The 26,410-nt window shown below is 46.6% G+C and overlaps 1 protein-coding gene across 2 annotated transcripts; it reads left to right on the forward strand.

The window, feature by feature from the left end:
- SLCO4A1 (solute carrier organic anion transporter family member 4A1) lies at positions 1-26,410 on the forward strand. Of its 2 annotated transcripts, XM_051803127.1 has the most exons (12): positions 1-61; positions 12,299-13,279; positions 14,588-14,678; positions 15,608-15,729; positions 16,038-16,149; positions 20,641-20,795; positions 21,478-21,673; positions 22,240-22,405; positions 23,009-23,181; positions 23,543-23,607; positions 24,139-24,287; positions 25,034-26,410. In XM_051803127.1, exons 2-12 carry the CDS (start codon positions 12,454-12,456, stop codon positions 25,181-25,183), a joined length of 2,205 nt encoding a protein of 734 aa, XP_051659087.1. In that variant the 5' UTR covers positions 1-61; positions 12,299-12,453; the 3' UTR covers positions 25,184-26,410. The 2 variants fall into 2 exon arrangements, with proteins under 2 accessions (XP_051659087.1, XP_051659086.1); XM_051803126.1 differs by lacking the exon at positions 1-61 and having other exon boundaries at positions 12,200-13,279.

Here is a 26,410-nt window from a genome sequence, read left to right on the forward strand (position 1 = left end):
CGCCCCGGGGATCGCGGGGGCGGCGGAGCGAGAGCGGCGGCGGCGGGAGCGGCAGCGGCAGGTACCGGGCACCGCACCGGGCACCGCACCGGGCACCGCACCGGGCACCGCACCGCGCGGGGGGCGCGGGGAGGGATGAGGGGCGGGGGGCTGCCCGGGAGACCCTCCCCGCCACGGCAGGACCTGCCGGGAGGTGCCACACGCGTCTGCGGGAGCGGCGCGGGGGAGCCCCGAGGAGACGGGGATGGGCGCGGGGCATCCTTGGGGCCGTGAGAAGCCCCGCGGGGGGATGAGAAGCCCCGCGGGGGGATGAGGAGCCCCGCGGTGGGGCAGGGGGGGGCTCGGGGCTGGGATGAGCTGTGCGGGGAGGCAGCTCTTATCCCAGGCGTGCGGGCTTTTGTGTGCGCTCGGTGGGTCGGGGAGCAGAGCTCGGGGTCTGTGCCGGCAACAGCCCGGTTGATGCCATGGAGGGGGGAGAGAGTCACCGAAATGGCCCAACTCATTGAGATTTTCCGCTTGCGATGGTCCCCGAGGATGCTTCAAGCCTGTAACTGAAATTTGTTCGAACTGATTCACTGCGGTTTGGGCTTTTCCTTTTAGCGAAACCGTGTCTTTCTATGGTAAATTAAAAAGATGCCGAGAAAAGGCGGAAAGTAAAGGAAAGGTAGTAAAGTGGCATGGCAAAAGAATCCTTGCAACAAGAAAAAAATGTTATGTTAATGATAAAATAATCCCTGTTTCACAGGGGCAGTAACTGAAGTTAGAGAAGGAAGTACCAAGCAGGATGCTGAGCAGAACTGGAGCACTTTAGTCACTTGCCCTATATTACTTTTATAACCCATTTGTTCAGATGATGATAATCAAAAGCTGTTATAATAAAACCATGGTTTTCAGTTCTGAGAGCTTAAAAGGCGCAAGTGGACCTTAATCACGTGTTTGTTGCATTAACATTTTATTACCATTTTATAGGCTGTTTGGTTTTACTAGGCAACATGCTACAAAACTGAAGTTATCCTAGTCTGGCACCTCTTTTTTTAATATATATATTTCTGGGCTCCTACTTTCTGTAGTGCCACTTGGTTGTAAAAGCACACATTAAAATAGCATTTGAGGCAGAATGAACACAAAGGAGATCTTTAGAAAAGTATGTCAGGGCTCTTGTAAACGTGCGAGAAAGGATGAAACCGCGGGGAGAGAGGGTTAGTCAAATAATGAAAAGGGAAAAAAATAGTAGCTATTTATATGCAAAGAGGTCTGGCCTGCAAGCTGCCAAAAATGATCAGAAACTGAAGCAGCAGCCCTGTGCACTGGGTGGGCTGCGAGGGACAGACCACAGCCACCTGCCTGGACACGACTCTGCTGGAGCTCTGCAGTGTGAGGTGAGCATGGTCAGGTGTGACAAGTGCCACCTGAAGCCCTGGGAAGTAGCCACTCCACTGACATTGCCTTAATTTGTCCTGCACACGGGGGAAACCCACTAAGTGGCAGTGGCAGAAACATAAAATGTGACCGTGGGGTGAGAGGTGAGGCAGGAAGCAGCAAATCCTGTCAGGGTTGGATATTCTTGGCCAGTGAAACCAAGAACTACCTGAGCAAGTACTCGCTAGAAGTCTTTACAGAGATTAGAGATTTGCAGGCAAGGGGGAAGATGGGATCAGCCTCTAACAAAAGAAATACCCAGAGGCTTAGGGAGATCAGCATCCAGCTGCTCAGTGCCTCATGATTTCCAACTCCAAACTCCTCCAGGCAGCTTTAATCTTTTTTTTGTGTGTGTCTTTGCAGCACAGAGTATGCTGGGGAGGATTCCACCCTGTGATTTGGGGCTTTACATCCCGTGGTAGCACAAAAAGTGAATCGTGGCTCTTTTTTACGCTGCTCATTTTGCTCAATCCACCCCAAAAAGCATCACTGAGTGCTTGTTTTACTTTCCTTTATTTTGAGTGTACCAAACCCAGAAACCTGCCTTTGCTGATGAGCTTGGTCACATCTTGCTCGTATGCAAGATTACCATACACTTTGCTTTACCATTTGGGTTTTTTGTCCTCCTCATATGTTTCCTTGAGCTGCTGCCCACAAGTTGATTATTCAGAGCCTGGGACGTTCACACCTTGCAGAATCCCATTAATGCAACAGCGAATGGTGGAAAAGCTCTGCACGACTCTGCACCCATGGCTGGTTGCTGGTGGGTTAGTGAGGTAAGGAGTATGATTTCAGGGGAAAGGTTCCCCCTTTGGATTTTGTGCTTAATGAGTTGAGGTCACTGTATTAAGGAAATGTGTAGGAGTTACTAACCACAGGCTGCTACGGATGCAAGCAGCCCTGAAATGCGTCGGTCTGGATTTCAGTAGCCACCCTGAAGTGCCCTGTGCTTCCCAAGGACTCTTAAAAAACACATCATCTTGGTCTGATGAGGGGCTGATCCTTGTGCAGAGGAGCAGAATTTGGAAGCTGTAGTAGTCCAGAGCACCCCACAGGCAGAACTGGGGGCTTTGACTGTGGGGTTGGTGGCAACATGGCTCTCCCTGCACATGTCCCTTATCAGGTTTCCAGCTATCCCAGCCTCTATAGCTGCGGGATCTCCAGATGCAAGAGCTGTTCCTCTTCTGGAGCCACTCTCCTTTCCCTTTTCAAAACTGATTTATTGCTAGACCTCCCTGTGATATAATTAGTTTTGTTCCATCTTGGCCTTGAGTGACCTCCTGGCGTGCGAGTGGGGATGCTGAGCGGCAGGATTTGAGAACAAAGAGTTTCTGCAAACACGTTCTGGGAAAAATGCTCTGAGAGAGGTCAAGGACTCAACTGGTTTATGAATCCCAGACAAAAGCATCCATCCTACTTCAGTAGCTGGGACGAGTGATTGTAGACAAGCACTCAGAGTGGGCCACTAACTTTAGCAGATTTTGTGTAAGACCTCTCGTTAGTACGGTAGAGAGCATGTGATGAGGCAGCAGTCTTTAATATTAACAGGGTAGAGTTATTCTGACCTTAAATCTCTCCTCAGCCAGAAGTACCTCTAAATCTGGGATTCTACAATGTTGCTACTGCCAAAAATAATGTCATCCCACCTCTGTTTGTAAATGAGCTTGAGCAATGGGAATATGTTAGTGCTGGGAAATACTCTGTTTATTCTGGTTCATCTTGTTCAGCAAAGTGCGGAGCCTTTCCAGCAGTTCTTGAAATTCTTGGAGCAGTGAAGACACTGGTCCCATTTCTTCCCTTGTGCTATTTCACTGACATATGTAAAGTTACACTAAAAGTAAATTTAATTGCTATTGTTAATGGATATAATCTATTGCTGTGTGGCATCTATGATCTTCAGTTGTTTGAATTCCCAGAGCTTGGCTTGATTTCTTCAAGAAAGAAAATGAAATGCTGCCAAGCTTTGTTTAACCGTGGCTGCTGATTTGAAGGAAGTCGTTTTCATGTTGAGAAGGCAAGATCAAACACTTTTTTTTCCTAAGAAATACTTTGACTTTGCAATGTTCTGACTGAAAAAAAAAATCTAAGAAAAAGTACTTTTTGACATTTTTATGGCTTCATATTTGTGGATTCAAGTACTTTGGGTATGATGTGTGATAGAAGTTTATTTTTCTAAATGGAATTAAGAGATAAAAAAATATGTAAAGATTCTATACTTTTGATAAATGGTACCAACCCATGACACAGAAATAAAAAGTCCCCAAAACATCAGAAGGACATGGGCTCTTTTAGATTTTTCTGTTCTCTCAGAGCCTCCCCTTGAAAAACTGCATCAGTCTTTTTAGCCTGCCAGACTCCAAATAAATGAGATTTGAACATTTAATTCAAGATTTCTTTTGCTTTAAAAGCCCCATAGGGAACAGAATCTCAGCCCTTGCTGCAAGCTGGAGCAACAGCAAAGCTGCTGTACCTTGCCTTGGCTGGAAGGGTTTTGCCCAGGCCTTCCCTCCGTGACTGACCTGATCCTGCACTACTTCAGCATAATCAAGACAGGGCAGATGCCATGGGGCTTTGTGTTAGCATAAGAATTCCCAGAAAAAAGGGATTTCCTTGCAGTGCTTTCAAAGTAACTTTAAGGTCTCCTTTGTATTTCTGGAGCAGATTCAGTCTCATGGAGGATTTAAATCTTTGAGCCAGATGTGGGTCTTGGTTACAGCAGAATCAGCCTTTTCTGGAGTCCCCATATAACCCTGACATATAACCTGTGATCCTGTTAGTGTCGCATATTCCCTCTGTTTGGCAAAAAACCTTGGAAAGGATATTTTAACATAGGAGTGAAAAGTAGGTAACCAGGCTGTGATACACTGATTACGTCTCCAATATTTTAAAATGATTTAAAATTTGAAATATTGCCACCACAAACCAGCCAATTTTTATTCCCTTGAATTCCCTTTTACTGTCTTTGAGTGATCTCGAGGACCCTGCTTGGATGCCTTGTGTGAACAAACACCACCATGGGTAAGCAGCAATGGCAGGATCAAACCCATCACTTCTGATTAAAGTCAGTCTTCAGTGACCCCCTTCAAGCTGATGACCAAGGGCAAGGTTGTGTCCATTTCTCTTGGCACTTCAGTAGGGAGTGTAGGTTGGGAGCAGGTCCCTACCAAGGAAAATAAAAAATTCCTGACCCAGAAATGGAAACCTCACTACGTTGCTTCGTGGAAGCAGGAATCCCTTGAAGGCAGTTTCCAGATTTCCAAGTAAATCCATCTTCCAACAGCTGCTTGTCTAAGGCTGTGATTCCTCATGTGTGAGAAAAGGGAGGGTACAAGGTAGGACATGTCTCCACACTGTGCATGGACAGCAAACCCCTCTGAATCCCAGCAGATGTTTTGGGTTGATAATGGGAACATTATATGCCTCTTTATTCCTTTATCTCAGGAAGAAACACCATTTAGCACCAGTTTCTCCCTGGCAGTCTGAAGGAATTAGTGACCTGGTTGAGCATTGTCAGATGAAGGACATGCCAGCCTGCAGGAGGGGAGGCTTGCAGGGCCTGTGGTGCTTGCAGAGAGTGTGCACTCACCTCTGTGCACCTCCTTCTCCATATATTAGATGTGTATTGGTGTATGTGTCTGTGGAATTGCTGTTTCATACTGAGCTGTGGCTCTTAGAGAGGCCTGTTCATGCTGAACCTCTTCTCACCCTTTCTGATCAGGGGTGATTTTTGTTTATTTATTTAGAGGCAGCCAGCCATGGAAGACACCTGCAGCCAAGGACAGCACAGCCAGGGTTTACCTGCCCCTTTGCAACTTGTGCTTTGTGGCCATGCTTGAGGCTTTCAGTGCTTCCTACAGTAGATGTTTGCTGTAGTCACTGTAGGAACTTGCAGCGCAAGGAATCGCCTTTGGAATGTATCTGAGGTTTCTAAGGAAAGCATCATTTCAGGTTGGCTTCTTCTTACCATCCTTGGTGGCAGTGGTCAGCAGCCCTGCACGCTGCCAGCATGCTGATCTCATGCTCTGTCCTACTCCCCTGTGGGTTCCTGCCCTTCATCTCATAGTTGCTGTAGTTTGTGGTTATGGTACTGGTTTGGGATTTTAAATCAGGGAATGAAGAGAGGTCATCCCTTTGAAAGTGGTCATCACTTCCTCTCAATTACACAAGGATCTGCCCTCTTGCAAGAAATCCCCCAATATACCACAGTGTGTCAAGATCTAGGGTACTGCATGATCAAATGAAAATTTCCTGCAAGCTGACACTGTGTTTATTTAAGTGGATGAAATATGATGAGGTATAATACTTGTTTAGCTCATCTTTGCCGGGTGGATGGGGAGTATTTGGTGTCAGGAAACTTAGAGGCTGCAGATGCCGTGTCAGAAGTCATACAGACCTATGAGCCTGTGCACTGATCTGGACCAAATTCCCTGTGCCACGCCAGATTTGTGCTGAAGGGGTTAATTTTGCACCATCTGGCTTTATGCTAGATCAAATATTGTTTGTGTTGTGGTAGCCAACATGAGGCCAGAATAAGCTCAGGGTAATATGCTTGGCTAATCCAACAGAAATATGATTATCTGCCTGTTCCTACTCCAGATCATATCTGCAGTAATGGGTGATTTAGCAACACAAAATAGTGATTGTGGAAACAGGGGAGAGGGCTGAGGGCTGGAGCACCTCTGCTGTGAACACAGGCTGAGAGAGCTGGGGTTGTTCAGCCTAAAGAAAAGAAGGCTCCAGGGGGATCTTGGAGCCCCTTGCAGCACCTAAAGGAAGATGGAGAAGGACTTTTTATGAGGGCATGTAGTGATAGGACAACTGGGAATGGTTTCAAACTGAAAGAGAGTATGTTTAGGTTAGGTATGAGGAAGAAATTCTTCCCTATGAGGGTGGTGAGGCATTGGAACAAATTGCCCAGAGAAGCTGTGGCTGCCCCATCCCTGGAACTGTTCAAGGCCAGGTTGGATGGGCTTTGGGCAACCTGGTCTAGTGGAAGCTGTCCCTGCCCATGGCAGGGGTGTTGAAAGTAGATGGTCTTTAAGTGGTCTTCCAACCCAAACCATTCTGTGATTCTCTGGTGTGAGGGCTGTAGATGTGATGATCTCCTTGCAGCGGGCAACAGAGAGACAATAGGAATGTCTAACTCAGATTAGGTACTTAGCTTTAAACAAGTCATTAAGGGAGAAAAATTGCAGTCCTAGAGCAGAATGACTTCCTAGGGAGTTACCTGAGAGGCAGAAATCGAGGTGATTTAATTTTGCATTTTTCATGCCAGAGTGACTTCCCAGGTGCTAATCTGAGGTTAACCAAAACGGAACAGCTGGAGTTCTACTGTATTTTGAAGTATTGTACATTTCAAGCAGTGAGTTCATTTAAGTGCTGTCTGGGAGGCTCTGCTGTTCCTGTGCTTGGCAGGAATCTCAAGACTAATACCTAAGAGGATTAGAGAGCATCTCTGAATGTTAAACAAGATCCAGGCTAAGCGGTGTGCACCAGTGAGCTTGTGCTCCAGGGGCTGTTTGGGGAAGCTATTACTTGCTGAAATGGAAAAAAAAAAAGTGGACTTGTGTGGGAAATACTCTTCCCTCAGCTGAATCCTTCCTGTAGATTCTGTGTCTCCACGTGCCCATGTCATGGACTCCTGTGCTCACTGCCAGTGTGAGTGTTGCAGGGGATCAGATGATCAGCAAGTTTCTTTTTCTGTGATGCTTTTAGTTCTTCTCATGTGCTCCCTTCAGCTCTGTGTTGTCTGGCTTGAGTGAAGAATGGGTGGGCATCCAGCCCACCAGCATAGGGTTGAGCAGGAGAACTTGTCATAGGAAGCTCAAGATAAAGACTGTCTTTGCCTGGAAGAGCAATATGACTTTGTGGTACATGATTTTCCCTGTAAAGTCCACTTAGTACAAAGGAGGGTTGGAAGGCGATCATGTCTTAGGAAAAAATGAGTTCTAGGTAGTTTCATGGTATCATTTCATCTGGTTTTCCCTTTTTTTTTCTTTTTCTTTACCTTCATACTGATCAAGCCATAAGGATGAACAAGAGTAAGTTTATGTAAACCATGGTAGTTGACAAAATTATTCAAATATATCTATTCTGAACACAGCATCCTTGTGTTGTGTCACACAGGATGTTGCATTTTTTTGCATTTTTATTGCTTCTATCTTTAGAAGCACCGAAGAATCACGTGTCTCACATTCTTCATTTGGGTTTGGCTCATTTTGTTTAATTTCTTGTATCGTAAAGGATTTGCCTGAATCTGCATCTTCTGCATGGAAACAAAGAAGGGACAGGTATAGGAACTCCTGGTAAGAGCTGACTAATTGCTCATGCAGGAACAATATCCTGAATATTGAACATTCTTAAATGGGTTGTAAGAATCTAAATGATGGAAAATAACACCATGCAGTGGGCAGGGCTAGTGGTGGATGTGGAGACACCCAGCTCCATGGACTGTGACGGTGGTGGACAGTGCAGGGCTGTGCCAGCATGAAAACTTTTTCAGCATTGGTCAAACTTATGGGTAGGAAAAAGATATTAAAGCAAGAGTGACATTAGGGAGAGGGAGTTAAGTGTTATAGCATAAAAGACCTTTTTGTCTAGCTAATCTTTGCTATGGCAAAACGTAGTGTCCCAGTTAAATCTCCTTCGTATGTTGGCACTGCAAGTTTTTAAAGATGGTCTGAGGCAGCTGCCTCCAATTGTACTTGCACAGATAAGCTGGAACAAATAAGTAGGCTCAGAAAATCTGGCTAGATTTATCTTCAAAGCATTTTTGAGTGGCTAATTGAAAATTATCCAAGCCACCTTCTTGGTTTCTTATGTATTATTGTATTAATTTGCCAGCGAATGGAAAGCGCTTGGAAACATGCGAAGGATTTGTGAGTGCTAAGCTTTACTATTTGGAATTTATTTAATTATAAATGTATCCTTGGTCATGTGATAATTGAAAGCCAGTTTCAACTGCTCTCTTCCATGCTTCAGACTCCGGCAGGAGTTTTACTCATGTAAAAACACATCTCTGACATGAGGGGTGGGCCAGGGTATTCCTATTGTCCTCTGCCTCTAGGAGCTTTGTCCCCCGTCCTCCAGCTGTCCCTGCAGCACTGATGGTGAGCACAGCATTGGGTATACAGTCAGCTGGCTGCTCTCTAGGTGTGTTTCTCACTCCTGAAACTTTCCCATGTGTGAATGGCCACGCTGTTCCCATAGGAATTGCTTACAAAAGGCTCCAGGCTGGTCCCCATCCTGCTCCCGGCAGTAGCAGCATCCTCTGTATTGCTGAACCAAAGGGATGATTTTTGAAAGCGTGCTAAAAAATGTAAGGTTCACACTTGGTGTGAGCTGGGTAAAGTTCCTCAGCTGCCAGGAAAACAATTCAGTGTTGCATGGGAACAACTCACTCATCTCATGCTTACTTTTATCTCCTTTTAACTGAAGCAGTGCCCTATTCACAGAACTGAGATGTGGATTTATCTCACTTCTGGGAGGCTTCCCCATTCCTAAAGCAGTCAGTGGATTACACTTGATCCATATGGTGTTTATCAGCCATGAGAGAATAACACTGCTAATCCTCTGAGGCCAAACTATCTGAGAAGAATTCAGTGTGTGTTACCAAGAGAAGTTAAATGTACAAACCCAGATGACTTTGTCCCTTTCTGAAGTAACATGAGCTTGGTACTTGGGTGTGGACTTTCCCAAATTCAAAGTACTTGTTCAGTAAGGTCAGTCTCTCTCACAAATTGAGGAAAATAAAGGAAACCCGTGGCAGCCACCGAGCATCACCTGGGGCTGCTCCTACCCAGTTTCCAGTACACTTTCTAATAATTTTTAATTCCCTATACCTGTTTCTTAGGAAATATCTCAATGTATGCCATAGAATTGAAAAAATTATTAAGTCTGCTCATAAACTGTGCTCAGCTATGGAAAGCTGGAGTTATGAATAGATGTTATTTGCCACAATAATACCATATAAAAGTCGAAAACCATAGCGTGAGAGGGAAGATTAACTATTATTGGGCATGTTTCAGCAAATGGGATTATTTTGCATGTCAGTTATGAGTTAATTTGTAACATTAATCTAATAGCAGTCTTTGGCAGAAATGCAAAATGTTTTTAATTGGTCCTGTGACTTTTTAAATGATCACCTGATGAAAAGCTTGTAAATTTTACTATTGATTTAATGCTAAATATTAGGGGGGAGGCTTTACAGATTTCATCAGGAAATACAAATCATATGCTTTCATTGCCTTGCTACTTGTGCTGCGTTGACTCGGCAATGTTGGCACTCTGGAACCAGCTGTACAGTGAGAAAAAAAGAGAGAGTTGAAATCTTGCAGCAAAATGAGGAAATCTATGGCGGGGAGATAATAGCATTGGGACTGATTCAATGTAAGCAAGAAATCACAAGCTGAGTCATTAAAAACAGAAATGAATGGGAGGCAATAAATGGATGGCTTGGATGAATAAGAATGATTAGGAAGTGCGTGGAGTTGCTTGGTTTTTTTTTTCCCTAAAGATTATATTTTGTCCTTTAAAGTGGCATATGGCTCCTGTGAAAGCCAATACCCACAGTGAATGTGTCACAGCCAGTTTATAAATACTTTAAGAGATGACAAGCAGCTCGGCGGACAGCACAGAGCAAGAGTGGGCTCCCTGCCCACAGCACCTGGGCACAAGTCATTAGCCTCAGACCCATAAGGAGGTATCCAGGAGGTGGGTGTTGGGGCTGAGAAGGGTTTTGGGTGGGGGGAAACATCTGCTGCTTGGAAGTGTTTCACCCTGTTTGCTTTTAATTAAGACTAGCAGTGACTGAAGTTGAAAGGGAGGGTGATGTGGTCACCTGGGTCAGGTGGCCCAAACTCCTGCCACCAAGGGAATAAACCTTTACTCTTCCCTGACTCATGAAATATCAAAATACCAACATAAATTCATGAAGTATAAAAGGACATATCCCAGTGCTGGTGAAGAGACGGTAAGAGTGTTTCCTCCAGAAGGAAGGGGGGCCAGTTTGAGAACTCATGGCTCCTGGTTGCATCTGGTAATAACAGAGATGTGCTTTATCTGTCTACCGAAATTGGTGAGAGTACAATCAGTCCCCAGCCAGGAAACCTCCTTTACAAGTGCAGTCAAATGTAACATCAGACATGAGTCTGATACACATTTGATAGGGGCAGTGTGCAGCTGCAGTCAGTGGCTGCTGTGCAGGAGGCACGCTTGATTTACATGAACACAAGCTGTTCCTCCCCTTAGAGCCTGATTCAGCACCTCATAATCACTCCTGACTTTAACAGAGTGCTAAAGCAGTCTTATTTATTGCTTCCAATATTGCATCCAAAGATGAGAAACAGATTTAGAGCTGTAAGAGTCATAAGAACATTGGAGAGGCAAAAAAAAGTGAAAAAATAGAGCCTTGCACCAAGGCATTATCTTTTTGTGCCAACATGTTACAACAATCTGTCTCTGCAGCAGGATTTCAATGCCTGCAGTTAGTTTTTGCATTTAAATGTTGCACATCAAAGTTACCTGCACTGCACTCAGCCAACTAAGGCAGGAGTTACCTGGAGGAGTCCAGCATGGAGCTGCAAAGCCGTGCCTTTCTTTCTGCCAGGCTCACCCGCTCTGCATCAAATTCATGCTGAAATCTGAACCCTGAAACAGTCCATGCACTCTGCTCCTCAGACTGGGTAATTAAGATAAAATTTTGCAAATGAAAGGTGGATCTCATTTGTTTAACTTACCTTAAGGACCAGACCTGTTGTAGCACTACTGACCTGAATGTTTAATATTTGGTAGCACATGTGATCTGCCCTTCTGGGGTGGGAACAGGACCTTGGTACTGTTCTGAGCATCACCTTCTGCCAAATCCTCTTGTTCCAGTGCCTGCAAGACCTACCAGTACAGGAAAGCACATCAATGCTTGTGCACACTATTATCTACTCAGCAAATGCCAGTATTTTTTCCAGCAACCTACAGATAAGTACTAACATCTTCACCAAAGGCTGCAATATTCCCAGGTTACAGCCATCTGAATGTGGGACATTTTGTCAGGGAAACCTTTCCCCCATTCCCTGCTGATGAGGCTGATTACCATCTCAGGGGAAGCGTTTTTATAGGAACATCTCAAACAGATGCTGGCAAAAAATATTGGAAAATACAGGATGCTTTGAAGATGCTCTCTAACAAAACACCTTCCACAGTATTCAAGGGAGAACCTTATTAATTTCATCATTTATAGTTCAGCCAAGGTATTTAAGGAGAAATACTCTTGGTTGCTGGCACAGTCAGGTGCTGCAATGCACAGGAACTGGTTGAAAGAAGGCAGTCTGCATCAGTAATCAGGTTAGAGTCAGCTGCCTCTGCCCTCCAGCTCCCTCTGAAATGGCATGTAGTCTAATTAGTTGTAGAAAGGATTTTACTGAACAGTTGTAAACAGATCTGAGGGCTTGGAATAAAATCAATCTGACTGTGGAAACTTTTCAGGATAATTATAAACTGTTATTGGCAGAGTGTGAGAGAGACCAAAGGACTTTAAGCAGTGGGAAACGTGTAGCTGTGTGGGCTGCTCTCTGCAGGGGGAAGGAGAGGGATGGAGGTTGTGGGGGTCTAACCAGGCCTTTACCAGAGGAGAGATGGGGGGCTTAAGCTGCTGGGGAGACTTCCTCAGAGGTGCTTTTTTTTTAATGTTCCTGAATGTTTTGTTCTTTTCTGTAATGTTAATGACACCTGAGGTACCAACACACCTCATGGTGGAGAGTACACGAGCGGGTGAACTGCACAGGGAAGTGCTTATACTTAATAAAAAAAAAAAAGGAAGAAGAGGAAAAATATTAGGGGTTTAAGCATGGTTTTATATGAAGGTATGTAAAAATTCTCTTTCCAGAGATCAGAATGCTCTTGGCTCTGACCTTCACCATTTCCCTACTGATGTAAGCTCTGAAAATTGCATCTCCTGGACAGGCCAGTCCTCGCTGCCCTGTGAAGTTGCCCTGGCCACCAGCCCACCTTGACCTGCTGCTCAACTCTGTGTTCCTGTTCATGGCAATGCCCCAGAATTCCACCAGAGAAAATGGCTTTTGTTTCACTCAGACTCTTGACTTCTCCCACCCGTCTCCTCGTCCTGGCGATGCCGGCCGGACTTTCAGTGCTGTGAGCGGGCTGGATGCCTGTGACACCCCAGTGAGCAATGGCATCACCTCCCCCGCTGTGCCCAGCCCCTCTGACTCGTGTGCTGAACCCCTCTGCTCCACCACCCCGGGAGAGGAGGAGACCCGGTTCGAGGAAGGGATTAAATACGTGTCGGCTGAAGGGGAGGAACTGGCCTGTGGCTGGGGGGGTTTCACCCCCGGGTGCTTACAGCTCTGCAACACGTCCAAGGGCGTCTTGTTCTTCCTCTGCGTGGCCTCCTTCCTGCAAGGCATGACCGTGAACGGCTTCATCAACACCGTCATCACCTCCATCGAGCGCCGCTTCGACCTCCGCAGCTACCAGAGCGGGCTGATCGCCAGCTCCTACGACATCGCGGCCTGCGTCTGCCTGACCTTCGTCAGCTACTTTGGGGGGAACGGCCACAAACCACGCTGGCTGGGCTGGGGGGTGCTGGTCATGGGCTTGGGCTCCCTGCTCTTCGCCTTGCCCCACTTCACCACGGCGCAGTACGAGGCACACTCGGCGGCCGAGGTGGGTGTCTGCGGGGGCAACCAGAGCCTGCCGTGCTCCCAGGCTGCCTCCAGCCTCTCCGGCTACAGGTTTGTCTTCATGCTGGGGCAGTTCCTGCACGGGATGGGAGCCACGCCGCTCTACACGCTCGGCGTCACCTACTTAGATGAAAACGTCAAGACTAACTACTCCCCTGTGTACATTGGTGAGTGGGGCTGGAGGGGCAGCTCGAACCCGTGGCCGGGGTGGTGGGAGGGAGAGGTGGTTCCTCTGCCTCAGCACCCAACAGCCCACAGTGGGAACACCTCTCCTGGCACTGCTCAGTCTTTTGTTCCTGAAAACGGGCGAGGGACGTGGCAGCTGCTGGGGAGGTTTGGATTATTTACTGTGACGAACTGTAAGCACAGCTGGGTATTTTTCCCCCGCAGCTCATGCCTTGAGGATCAGGAGGTGCCTCCTGCTCCTGGCATGGAGCCAGCTGGGGAGAGTCCTCTGGCCATGCCCTGGTGTGTGCATGGCATTAACATCTCTGGCAGGCAGCCACGAGGCCATACCCCATCTGTACACGGGGACATAGAACCACAGAATAGTTGGGGTTCAAAGGGACCTTTAAAGGTCATCTAGTCCAACCCCCTGCAACAAGCAGGGACACCTTCAACTTGTTCAGGTTGCTCAGAGCCCTGTCCAATCTGACCTTGAATGTTTCCAGGGATGGAGCATCTGCCACCTGTCTGGGCAGCCTGTGCCAGTGTTTTACCACCCTCATTGTAAAAAACTCCTTTCTTATGTCTAATCTAAATCTTTAGATCATCACCCCTTTAGTGACACAGCAGAGCAGGGATGGTCACTGGGCTTTGGTCACTGCTGGTGCAAAGCACAGCCAAGAACAGAGGCTCAGCTCACTCCTCTGTATCGCTGCTCACTTAGCAGCTGCCAGATACCCACAGTCCTGTTTGGTGAAATTGCTAAAAGGGTGATCTTTTGGCAATTCCAAAATTTATCAGTCTGCCCATGTCATTGTATCAGAAGGCTGTGTGGGAAGGAGATCACAAGGAGATCATCAGCAAGTTGATGTTCTTTCCATATGTTGTTGTTTAAACAGCAAACCAAAATAAGTGCCAGTGGTGCCATGTTTAGTGTAGACATTGCGTGTCATCAGTGGGGAGAGAACAGTGCTGCTCATCCTGCCAGCAGCTGGGATGTGGCAGCAGGGTCAGATGCATCCCTGCTAAATAAGCTTTTCCACTGAACCAAATATGCCTGCCCCTTGCTATAAAAATTCCCAGGTTGAATGCAAAAGTTTCCCTGGGACAAAAGCATGAGATGAAAACTTGTTAGAACTATCTGTGTTTGTGTCTCGGTGGTTTAGGGAGAGGGGTGTGATGTGGCCAGGGGCTGAGCATCCTGCATCCAGGAGGGAATTGGTCTGGGGATGCTGGGCACCAGCAGTGCTCTGCAGCATCCCTGGCTGACAGGCTGCTGGTTGTCTAACACAGTTTGTTTTCCCTTTCAGCTGTTTTCTACACTGCTGCAATCCTTGGGCCTGCAGCGGGTTATCTGGTAGGAGGAATGTTTCTAAATATTTATACTGAAATTGGCAGAGAGTAAGTCGTTAAAAAAAAATCTTGTTCCTTTCCCTTTATGCTCTAAGTTTCCTTTGGGGTAAAAAAAATAAAATAACAATGATCTGAAACAATGACCTGATGGCTGGGTGGAGGCGTGCCTGGGGTGTTCAGTGATGTGTCTGCAGGGGGGAGAGGCTGGAAGAGTGGTTTGCATTAGTGCTGCTACTGGAGGGAAATTGCTGACAAACCTGTCAGCTTAAATCCTCCTTCACGCTGCACTGCCTGTGCTAATGAGGCTATGAGCAGCAGGTGAATTTTTTGAATGAGTTCCCTGATGAGCAGTGCTACCAGCAGTGCTGATGGTCCTCCCAGTCATCCCACTAGGATGCTTAGTCCCTCCTTGCTTTGTAGTGTTTGTAATTTATTCTTGTTTCCTTACAGATTCTTTGGCAGATCACAGAATCATAGAATGGTTTGGGTTGGAAGGGACCTTAACGATTATCTAGTTCCAACCCCTCTGCCATAGGCAGGGACACCTTCCACTAGACCAGATGAATGGATTAAAAAGGGGAAATGGGTTTTCAGGGGAAGGAATGGGTTATTTGCACCAGTTTTATTGCAAAGTGTGGTTTTAGGGTGGAGCAAGGATCTTAGCAGCCCCCAAAGCACAAATGAAAAGGGGTGAGGTGAATGTACAAGCCAGAGATGAAATGAGAATTAAATTATACAATTTCCTGGGCTCATTAAGTGGTCAGACAGGCAGGAGGCAGCGTGGCAGGAGGGATGGTGGATGTGACATCCCCATCAGATCACCACAGGGGAGCCAGAGCTCGGTTTCCTTCCCTGTCACCCCCACCCTGTGTTCCCCCAGCCCCTGCCAGCCTCAACAAGAGGCACACCGAGCTGTCCTGCTCTGTTTCCAACCGCTACCTCTCTCCCTTGTGCCCTTTTGGCTTCGCTTCCCACAGGATCGGCATCTCCCCGGAGAACACGCTGTGGGTGGGGGCGTGGTGGATCGGCTTCCTCGGGGCCGGAGCAGCCTCCCTCCTCATCTCCATCCCCATCCTGGGGTACCCCCAGCGCCTCCCAGGTACGTGGCTCCCCCAGGGCTGGAGCTGGGACTGCACTGCTCACACCTGCCTTGGTGCTTGCATCCTCATGCACGTGTGTAGCTGGGGCCACAAGGATAAAGGAAGAACTTCCAGTGCTCAAGTTGTAATTCCCAAAATGATTTCACCGCCTTGACTTTCCATCTGCCTCTTTTACTGCTTCTCCCTTGCAGCTGTTGGTGGAGGGAGGATGTTACGTTGCATTTTCCCTCTGCAAATCCTCTGCTTCAGTAGCATCCACATCCCGTGTCTGACACGCTCCCTGTTCCTGTTTGCCTCTCATTTGCAGGATCTCAGCGATATATTGTTATGAGGGTGTCAGAGGCTCATCAGATAAAGGATGGGAGCCACAAAAAAGCATCGGATCCAGACTTCGGGAAAACAGTTAAAGATCTGCCTCGGTGAGAAAACCACTTCATGCCTGAGGTTTGGGGAGCCCTCTCCAGAGGAGAGAGAGTAATGCCTCAGGTTGAGCTTGCTTTCAGCCCTGCCAGATCGAAGCTTTTGCCCATCTCAAGCGATGACACTTTCTTACAGAGGAGGTGCCAAAATGCCTGGTCCCGTCAGCGTCTGGGGGCTCTCGGTGAAGGGGCTGAACTAGAACTGGTGCTGGGGATCCCATGGGAGAGCAGGGGACAAGGGGCTGGTCCCATCTGGGGTTTTCAGAAGCTCACATCCATGTGTGCAGATCCACCTGCAGTCCTGTGCCACACACTGAGTTTCACTGAGTATTTTGATGCTAAGCTTTAGGTGACGGGAGAGGAGCAGGCGTTGCCAGCTCATTCCCTCTCCCCAGCAGCATTTTTTCTGCCTGTTTGCTTATGGCTGGCCTCACCTGGCCCAATTGTGTGTTTTCCAACGTCTCCTCCTCCCCAGCCCCTTGGGGCTTTTTTCTTTTCCTCTATTTTTACTTATGTTAGATCCCTGTTTGGCCTTTTAATGAGAAACAAGATGAAACAAGGCCCCCTGATTCTCACAGCTCCATTCCAAATCCAGGGAACAAGATATGCCTCACTGTAGCTTTCAGTTCCCTTTCTCTTTTATTCTTAGTTTCCTTTTTTTTCCCCGTTTGCCTTCACATCTTCCAGCCACCTTTCATGTGTTACTACTTCTTATCTCTCCAGCAAGGCAGTGACACAGCAACTTGCTTAATCCCTGAGCTGCTGCTTGGCTGAGTGGTGCAGGCAAGCAGGCTTGGACCCAGCGAGCTCTGGTAGGAGGTGCTTTTAAGGAGTCCTGACTGGGAACAAGCCAGTGGCCAAAATAAAACGTGGTCTTTTAGCCTGGAAACTTCTGTGATAAATCTTTAAAATCTTTTGTGATTTTTGTTTTTTTTCTGTGTTGAGTTGTATTTAAGTGGAGGGCAGGGGGAGAGGTGCTGCTTTATTTACAGCTTGGGGTTAGCTGGCATTCAGGCTCTGGATGTTACAGAGATACCTATATATCGATTCCTTTTGGAGCTTGCAGTCAATAAGGGGCTTTTTCTTTTTTGTGTTTCTCCCAGGACCATTTTTAGGGAGGAGATTGTATCCGTGTGTGACGGCTGCTCTGTGCAAAGGCAAACACTCAGTGTTGCCAAACCCCAGGCCGCTGCCAACAATTATTTCTGAGCTGTAGTTGTGGTGTTGCTGTTGTGCTGGCAGAGGAGGGTGGAAGCAGGTGCTCAGTACCAGAGTTTTCAGCACCAATCGATCTGTGTTGTGTCAACACAGTGACTCACACATCGGTCTGGAATTCTTGGAGACTTCGTAGGAACTTTACCAGGGGTTAAGACAGTTTTATGAAGAATATTACATTGAACAGATTTCAATACTGTTATTAAATGGCATTCTTGACTGGGTGCCATTTTCCAAGGTCATGGCTTATTCTCCGCACGGAAATTAAATTCAGAACCTGCATTTAAATAATGATAAGGTTATGACTAAAACCAACACAAACAGAGAGAGTAGCAGGGAGGGATGAAATTCAGTGGTTGATGCTTTTCTTGCTTCTCTGGAACAAAGTCCCGCTGTTTCTTGGTGAAGGCTGTCTGACAGCAGGAAAGGAGATAGTCCTCCTTCGGGAGCAACTTCTTTCACCCCTCGTTCCTGAAGAACAAATAGCTGAAGGTGGGCAGCCTTTATCAAACAATTTAGATCAGTCCAGACCTTTTCATTTGAAAGCAAAAACCCAACAGACTTTTATGGTCCCTGGTTTTGATTAATAAAAGGGAAGTGCCTTAAAGGCTTGCTATTCTGGAAACTTGCATTAAAAAGATCACATCTGTGCAGGCAGCTCTTGGGGACACGTGGACCAGGCTGGAGAGTGAGGCCAAAGGAACACTCACTGTTCCTTTTGTTTTAGTAAGGGATCATGTGCTACACATTTTCTTACAGCATGGACAGGAACAGTCTCACAAAGATAAGCAGAAATACTGATGAAATAAAATGCTGTTCCATGCCATCAGGTCCTTTCTAAGCGAGGTTAATGAGTTGCTGTACTCACAGTGCTGCCTAAGAGCAGGAGCTTGCAGGAATGTAGCTCATACAGTTTAATCCTCTGCCCTGAAGAGACTTCTATCTTAACTCTTGGGTTGAAAAGCCCTGATGAAATAGCATTTTCCTTTCTCTGGTTCCATATGATTGCTCTCCTGGAATAACCCCTCCTGTCAGAGCAGAGGGACGCAAATAGAAGGCATGTAGAGCTGTGCCAGGAGAGGAGGTGAGGGACGGGGTTTGTGAGGATCACTCACTTGTCTGTCAAGCTCTGATCTTCAACATGAGAAGCTGTGGTCAATATTTCACTCATCACTCTTGGATTAGGTGCAGGATGGGACTTTGTTTTGTCTCATGGCTTTACTGCAGCTTCCCTGCCCTCTGTTCCCTTGGTGGTGGTGAGAGTAGGTGTCATTTTATGCTGGAAATGACCCCATTGATGTGCTATGAATAAATTGCATAAATATCCATCTATTAATGACACATTAGGTTGTGTCTGTACTCTGTTACAGTCTGAGGTGTCCTGGGCATGCCAGGGTTTCTCAGAGGAGCAGGTTCTGGTTATACAGGTGGTGCCAACCTACTCAGGAGAACCATTAAGTGATGAAAGAGTTCCTATCTGTGCCCATATCAGTAAAGATTTGGAGAGTCAGCTTTTATACGTGATGGGATTCTCCTCTGTGAGGTACTGAGCCTCCTGCAGTCCCTGTGGCTGCAAAAACTGAGGACAATCAAGGCTATTCAAGAGTTGTGTGGTTTCTGGGTGTGTTTAAAGTCCTATTGATAGCGATGAAGAGGTCTGTGTTGACTTTAGTAAAGTTTTATGTGCCATAGCTGCTCACAACTACGTCTTTTGTCTTCAAACAGATTAAATTACATCAGTAAATTCTTACTCAAGTGCTGAAAGGAGTTCCTTTGCATTTTTTTACCTGCAAGTCTAACCTGGCAAAGGGCACAAAGTCACACTAGTGCCAGGGAATGACTCTTTTCTGTAAAAAGGGGAAGGCACTGTCCATTTTCTGCATCAGCCACAAGGTCCACAAGTGTTTTTTCACTAAAAGATTAGGCTTTGTGCTTCCAAATTAAGCATAGTTGAAAAGATCTGGAAAATAGTTTAGTAAATTAAACTAATCCCAAGAGCTACACAATGTTTAGTATTCAGCTCCACGTAATCAAAGTGTAGGAATGTGTGGTATTCCTGTGTTTCAGCTTATTTGTTCTTTCGATGTAACGAAATTCCCCGTTTGATGTGAGCAAAGTTGCACAAATCTGAGGCTGAGCCTCAGCACATCTCTCACTCACTTGTTCTGCAGTAGGTTTTCTCTGATCTCACACCTCCTCTGGAGCAGGAGTGGTAAGTGACTGTTCCTTTCTGTGCAGTGAGCATCCCTGTTGCTGCCATTGTTGCAGGATGACCAGGTTTGTGCCCATCCCAGAAACAGGATAACCTGTGGCATTGGTCTGAGCTTGGCTTGGGGGAAGTCATGCAGCAGAATTTCAAGCTCGTTACAAAACGTCCCCTGCAAAGCAGTGTCAGCCCTCTTAGTCCAATATCCGAGATAGAGAGAGATAATTGAGACCATCCCATGTGCCTGAGGGCCTTTCTGTGTCTCAGAGATGGAATTGTTGCTGGATCTGCATATAAATTACACATGGCAATTTTTCAGGCATATCTATGGCATATCTACTAAATCCTGGTGGGTCAAAGTAAAATGTATTTACTCAACTTATACATTAAGCTTCAAGTAAAACTGTGCTTAGATTGTGGAATAAAGATTGCTTTCCACTTTTTAGTGGATATAAGGTGTCTTGGAGGTGTTTCCTCCATATAGAAAGGCTTGCTTGGTATTTCCCCCAAGGTTATAATTCTTATGAGGATGTGGGTACATGAGTAATGTGTGTATGTGAGGATGTAGCACTACTTTGTTCCCTGCTCTTTCTTGAGTCAGGAGTTCCAAGATACCTGCCATCAGGGCCTAATAAAACCTTGAAATGGTTGAGATTTAGTGAGGAGTAATGTCCTTTCACTATTGCCTCGTTTAAGAATAGAAAATACCCACCCTGACCCTAAAAGCTGGAAAATTACTGCTGAAATCATCCTTTTGGAAGTCGTGGGTGCCCTGGGTGTGAATTATATCACACACTGTGACATCTACCCTGTGCAGGTACATAGGGACAGGTGAGGGTACCCTCAGCATCCTTCCTTGGCTGGTAGGACTCAATAAGCATAAGTGGAGAAGATCCCTGCTCTTTCAACCCCCAATTAGCTCCCTTTTTGTATTTTTTCTTTCAAAGAGATGCAGCACGATGGGATGCTGCCTTATCTTACATGTGATCCTTCTGACTTAAAAGATAGGGACAGACCTGAAGTCAAAATGTGCCACAGTGATTCAATTCCAATATATTTGTCCTTCCCAGATCAGTGCTGCTACTTCTGAAGAACCCCACCTTCATCTTCCTCTGCTTAGCAGGAGCAACCGAAGCCACCCTCATTGCTGGGATGTCTACCTTTGGACCCAAATTCCTGGAGTCTCAGTTTAGTTTAAGTGCCTCTGAAGCTGCTACATTTTTTGGTAAGGAAACCACGTTTTTGCAGTGTTTTCCCATTTTGCCAACAAATAGAAGAGCACTTTAGCCCATTTAGAGTGGAGACAGGTGCTTTGCAGTTCATTTACAGAGCTGTTATCCTTTTCAGCTGTTAGATGGGATTATTTTCATCAGCACATCTCCACCAAGTGCATATCCGGAGCTGTATCTACTGACATCAGGAAGAAATGTGGTCACTTCTGTAGCCATCTGTTACCCTCTAGAGGAAGGCAAAATAATTGTAGTGTGTTCCTCCTAGTGCATTACCAGGAAACATTGACTAAACATTTCCTGTAATGAGGGATGTCTGAGCTGGGGGACATATTTTGTCAGCACCCAAAAACTGGGAGGATCCTCATATAGCTGCTGTAACACAGACCAAGGCAGTGGTCTCCAACAATCATCAAGACTCATGATGTGCTCCTGAAAGAGCCAGTTTTAAGATTTCTGGGTAGGAAGAGCTCTTTACCAGGCTCAAGCCACGTTACCTGAGCTGTTAAGGAGGACCACCTACTATAGCAACGTCCACTGAACTCCCACCAAGAAACCACACAGCAACCAAGGGGTCCTTTATATGCAAGACACACTGCAATTAATGTATTCAAACATGAAAACACCTTGCTGACATTTCTAAACTTGCTTGTGGGTTTTTTTCCCCCTTTTTTCCAGGTTATCTGGTCGTGCCAGCTGGAGGGGGAGGCACATTCCTGGGAGGATTCCTTGTGAATAAATTCAAACTCCGCTGTTCAGGAATCATCAAATTGTGTTTACTTTGCACAGTGACAAGTCTGCTGGCGATATTGATTTTTTTTATCCACTGCCCTAACATGCCAATGGCAGGAGTAACCCAGATGTACGACGGAAGGTAACAACAACCATCCCATCTGTCTGTGCAGTGGGGCCCTGGTCAGAATAGAAGGATAACTCCAAACACACAGTGCTGGTGGCAGTCTCATGTGAATGTGTTGGGGATGAAAGTTGCTGTCTAGTCAGTCCTACAGGCAGATGTTGAGGGTGAGACACAGAAAATAGATGTCCTAATTTTTGCAACTGGATGGAGTTTATAGAAGAGACTCCCTAGTTAGTAAGGGAGGGGAGATCAGTAGCACCAGAATGTAAGATACTCCACTGTTCAGTTGCCTTCACAGTGTCCTCCATCTCTAGCCAGTGGGATAAACTGGACCAAAACTGGGAATCTCCTCTCCAAATGGAAGTGTCACCCTAAGAGCTGGTCACTTAAACTCCCTTGGTAGCTGTGGGAAAGAGACAGCTCCAGGGCACAGTTTAAATTGGGTGAGATGAAACCCTTCCCAAGCCTGGCTTTATGCTCCTTGGGTATCCATTGCAACTCCTTCTGTCTCCTCTTTCTCTTCCTCTACTCATCTCCTCCTGGAAAACACTGTTCACTGACTGCTCCTGTGTTTCCCTTAGTGCTTTGCCTGGTGGGCACCTCAACCTGACAGCAGCCTGCAACGCCAAGTGTGGTTGTTTGCAGGACACCTACAGCCCTGTCTGCGGGAGTGATGACATTATGTATTACTCTCCCTGCCACGCCGGGTGCAGAAAAGTGTCTGAAAAACTCAGGAATGGCAAGAAGGTATGTCTGAAAGCACTGTGTATTAACAAGGTGGTGGCACATCTTTGGAGTGATTTGGCTGGCTTTGCAAAACTGTCCACAGGTTTGAGCTTTGCTACAGAATATTGTAAAAGTCTGGGGCAGGATGGATGCTCTCCGGTACAGGAGGTACCCAGAGGTCACCCTGCTTTGCTTCTCTCATTATATCCAGTCATCTTTGCCTCATTCTGGGTCAAACTGTGCTGAAATCCAGGGTAAATCACCCAGGCAGGCAGGGAACTTGATAGGCACCTAATTCCTGTTCTAATGCTTATTTTGGGTCTTCAGTGAACATGATGTACCTCCTCATCCTTCCAGCATGTTGCTCATAGAGCCAGACAGAGGCTTAAGAAGGGTACAGATGATATTCTGCATTCAAAGGCTGCCTGACAGAGTTAATTTCTCTTACTTAATGCTTTGCTTTGAAACAGAAGTGTGTCAAGAATGCAGCTTGATTTCCACTTCCATCCATTCCGGAAGTGAAACCAGCTGTTTTCTGCCCTCCCTAAATTTCATGATTTTTAAAGCTTTGACTATCACAGTGCTCTCCTTGGCAGAACACCCACCAGCCTTTTTTTTCTCCAGGTCTATCGTGAGTGTAGCTGTGTCAACAGAACCCTCCTGCCCGGCCCTGGCGATGCAGAGGCAGGGAAATGCACCTCGTCCTGTGCTAAAAAGCCCTTGCTCCTGTGCTTCATGTTCGTGGTCATCCTCTTCACCTTCCTGAGCAGCATTCCTGCCCTGACTGCCACTCTGCGGTAAGCATGGGATGGCCTCAGCCTCTGCCAGTGCTGCAAGAAGCCTCAGCATCCACCTCTCCTCTTTATCCTGCTGGCTCAAGCCATGGGGAAGGTGTGATGGGAACCACCTCACCTCCAGGCTGGCAGCCTGGAGACATCAGGACTAATCCCTTCCCAGTCTAGCTGGGAAAGCAGATTTTAGCCTTGGAAGCTTTATCCTCTGCCGTGTTTACAGCAGTGGTGGGGGCACATTGCACTGGGCTGATCCTCAGCCTCCAGAGGGGTGGGAGGTCCCAGGTGTGTGGGATGTGGTGTTGTGGGGCAGGGAGGTGCCAGGCAGCCTGGCAGCATTTTTAAACAAACCCCTTGTGTTCCCCAGGTGTGTTTCCGACAGGCAAAGGTCCTTTGCACTTGGGATCCAGTGGATTGTGGTGCGGACACTAGGTATGGAGCAGAGTGAATCTGAGCACTGGTATGGTCTGCTGGTTTTGTGGAGTGTGTACCAAGCTGTCATCTGAGAATAAAACACGTCGGGTTGGAAAAGAAGGGAGTAGGACATGTACTGATGAAAGGAGGATACTTTCTTTTGTTTACTGTAATTCAGAAATACCTAATTCCCTTTGCATGTGATTTGCAAACTGAATGGAGGGTTCTGTGACACATCACAGGTGGAAGAGGAGCAATGTCCTGGCAACGTGTCCTTATTTTAAGAAAAGGAGCAGATGTACTGAAGCTCCCGTGTGTGTCTTTTGGCTCTTGTGCAACATGTAGGTCAGGATGGTCAAAAGACCTGCTGGACTCTCAGATCTGGAAATCCAGTGTATTTTTGATACCTTGTGGCTCTGGGTGCTGCAGGATGAGTTTTTCTAATCATGGTAGCAACAGAGCCTGATGCTTTTCTGCAAACACCTTGTGAGTTGCAGGACTGGTGTGTAGGTGCTGCCCAGACTGAAGCTCCACTCTCTCTTCCCACAGGAGGCATCCCTGGCCCCATTGCCTTTGGATCCATGATTGATAAATCCTGCCTGCTCTGGCAGGACCAGTGTGGTGAGCAGGGCTCTTGCTACGTTTACCAGAACTCAGCCATGAGCAGATACACCCTCATCGCTGGACTGGTCTATAAGGTGATAAAACAAGCAGGTCTTTAGGAGACAACGTTTTTCTCTGGGAGAGAATTCCACAAAATTGGGTTGCCCTGATCTGGCCTCCCCCAGACGAAATTAAATTTTTACATGAGAAATGTTCTCAGGGAAGTCAAAAGCCCCGTTTCCTTCTCACCAGGTAATGGTGCTCCAGACACCATCATTCTCTTAAATTCCCATTATTTTCTAGTTTTACAGCTTATTTTGCACCATATGAAATATGTCCTGCAAACAGTAACCAAAGTGATTTTTGCTAGAAATGGAGTAAAAGACATAACTGCAGTGTGTTAGTGAGAGTGAGGGATGGCTTTTTGGGCAGGTTGTAAATAACCATTCCCCGACCACTGCTAGAAAATAAGAGCTTATGTGGGTTTTATTTATTAGCAGAAAACCATCATTTTAACTGCTCCCAAACAAGCAGTTGCCCTAGATAGTAGTGTTTAGCAGTTGCTGTGATAAAGAGGCTCTCAAAAGCCTTGCAGCAAATGCCTCGTGCAGCACTGTGCTCCAGATGTCTGTGTGGGATAAATTCTCATTGTCCCATTGCTATGGGGCTGGCTAATTTCAGATTTTTACCCCCTCTGGCTCTGTGTGCTGCTCTGCTGCCCAGGCTGGCCCCCAGCATCACCTCCTCCCCAAAGCTTGGTCAGCAAATCTCATGCCAGGTGTGGGATAGGCACCACGTTTTGTGGGGAGCAGAGAGTAACGGGGTGTCTTTGTGGCTGCAGGTGCTTGGGACAACCTTCTTTATAGTCGCCTGTTTACTCTACAAACCCCCGCCACCGGAGTCGGCTCCAGGCAGCTCGGATGCATCCGAAAATGGCAACGGTGACCTCCAGGAGCACAAGCCTTCACTGCCAGCTGAAGAGGATATATAGTGCTGTACTCGTGCAAGTGACTTTCTCAGCCTCAAAAATACAATGAGAAGATGTTATGCGGTCCCCAGGGGTTTTTAAATTAACAGTAATATTATAACTTTTTTTTTTTTTTAGTCGAAGATAAATAATTTAATTAGCCACTGGTGTGCTTTGCTGTTTCCTCGATGGCAGAAGCACATTGAAAATCGTGCGCTGGTGCCATATGCAGTTATTTAATTTTATTTAAAGAAAGGGCTACCATAGCTTTATTCTGTGTCTGTGACAAGCGAGGACCGTGTTCTCCACTCGTGGAAATAAGCACCAGTAACTCCAATGGAGCATGTGGGGTTTAAACCACCAGAGGATCTGGGCCCTAATATCTCAATTGTAAAGCCAACTGTAGCAAAACTTCTGTTGGGACTTCCCAAGCCTGGAAAGAGCACTGCTGTCCTGCAGTCTGCATTGCAGCCAGGACAACTGGCCCTTAAACTGCTGTATGCAAAGCAGACGGCCCTGGCAGTGTCCTCCTCCTTCCTGTGACACACAGCATTCTCTGTTTGTCCAGGAGCAGGTTCTCTTATTATGCAAGTTCCTATTACCATGTGATAGGAGATAGGTTTGAGAGGAGATTTGATTAGCAAATCCATCAGGACACTACGGGCAGCCTTCCCCAGAGCTGCCGAGCACTGTACACTCACTGCCTCACTCATTGCAGGGTTTACACCGTGGTGACACTTCATTTTCTTTCTTGTGTTGTTTCAAAGTGATGCCTTTTGTAATGTACTGTGCAAAACTTGAACTTCTTGTTGTTTGCTGGGTGTGGGAAGACATGAGATACAGATCTATGCAATGCTTCTCTTTGGTTGTTCTGAAAAGACATTGGGGTTGGGTAAATGGAAAAGTTAGAGTGAATTTAGTTTGCCTCTAGACCACTACCTTAAGGGATAGGACTGCCTCGTGGGAAGGGGATGTTGACTTGTAACTGGCCTACTTGCAAGTAGAGAGGGCAGCGTTCCCAAAGTGACCTTTGAATGTGCACTTGCAATAGTGACCAGGAGCTTTCTGTGGGGCAAAAGTAGAATTTGGGCATCTTTACGTCTGGCTTCCCAAGGTTAGTGCTTGGTCTGCCTGTATTTGCACAGCCACATGATCTGGGTACATCTCCAGGGGAGGCTGTGGCCAGGTTCACAGGAGACCAGACCTACATTACCGAGCTGCAAAACTGGTGCTTTTTTTTTTTTTTTTTAA

The sequence above is a fragment of the Manacus candei genome, unplaced genomic scaffold, assembly GCF_025592945.1.
Source record: "Manacus candei isolate 608988 ecotype Guabito, Panama unplaced genomic scaffold, ASM2559294v1 h1tg000057l, whole genome shotgun sequence".
NCBI classification, from domain to species: Eukaryota; Metazoa; Chordata; class Aves; order Passeriformes; family Pipridae; genus Manacus; species Manacus candei.

Coding starts and splice junctions, on each gene's coding strand:
- SLCO4A1 (XM_051803127.1), top strand. CDS start 12,454: ATGGCAATGCCCCAGAATTCCACCAGAGAAAATGGCTTTTGTTTCACT. Junction 16,150..20,640: donor ACAGTTAAAGATCTGCCTCG/GTGAGAAAACCA, acceptor TGTCCTTCCCAG/ATCAGTGCTGCTACTTCTGA. Junction 24,288..25,033: donor TCGCTGGACTGGTCTATAAG/GTGATAAAACAA, acceptor TTGTGGCTGCAG/GTGCTTGGGACAACCTTCTT.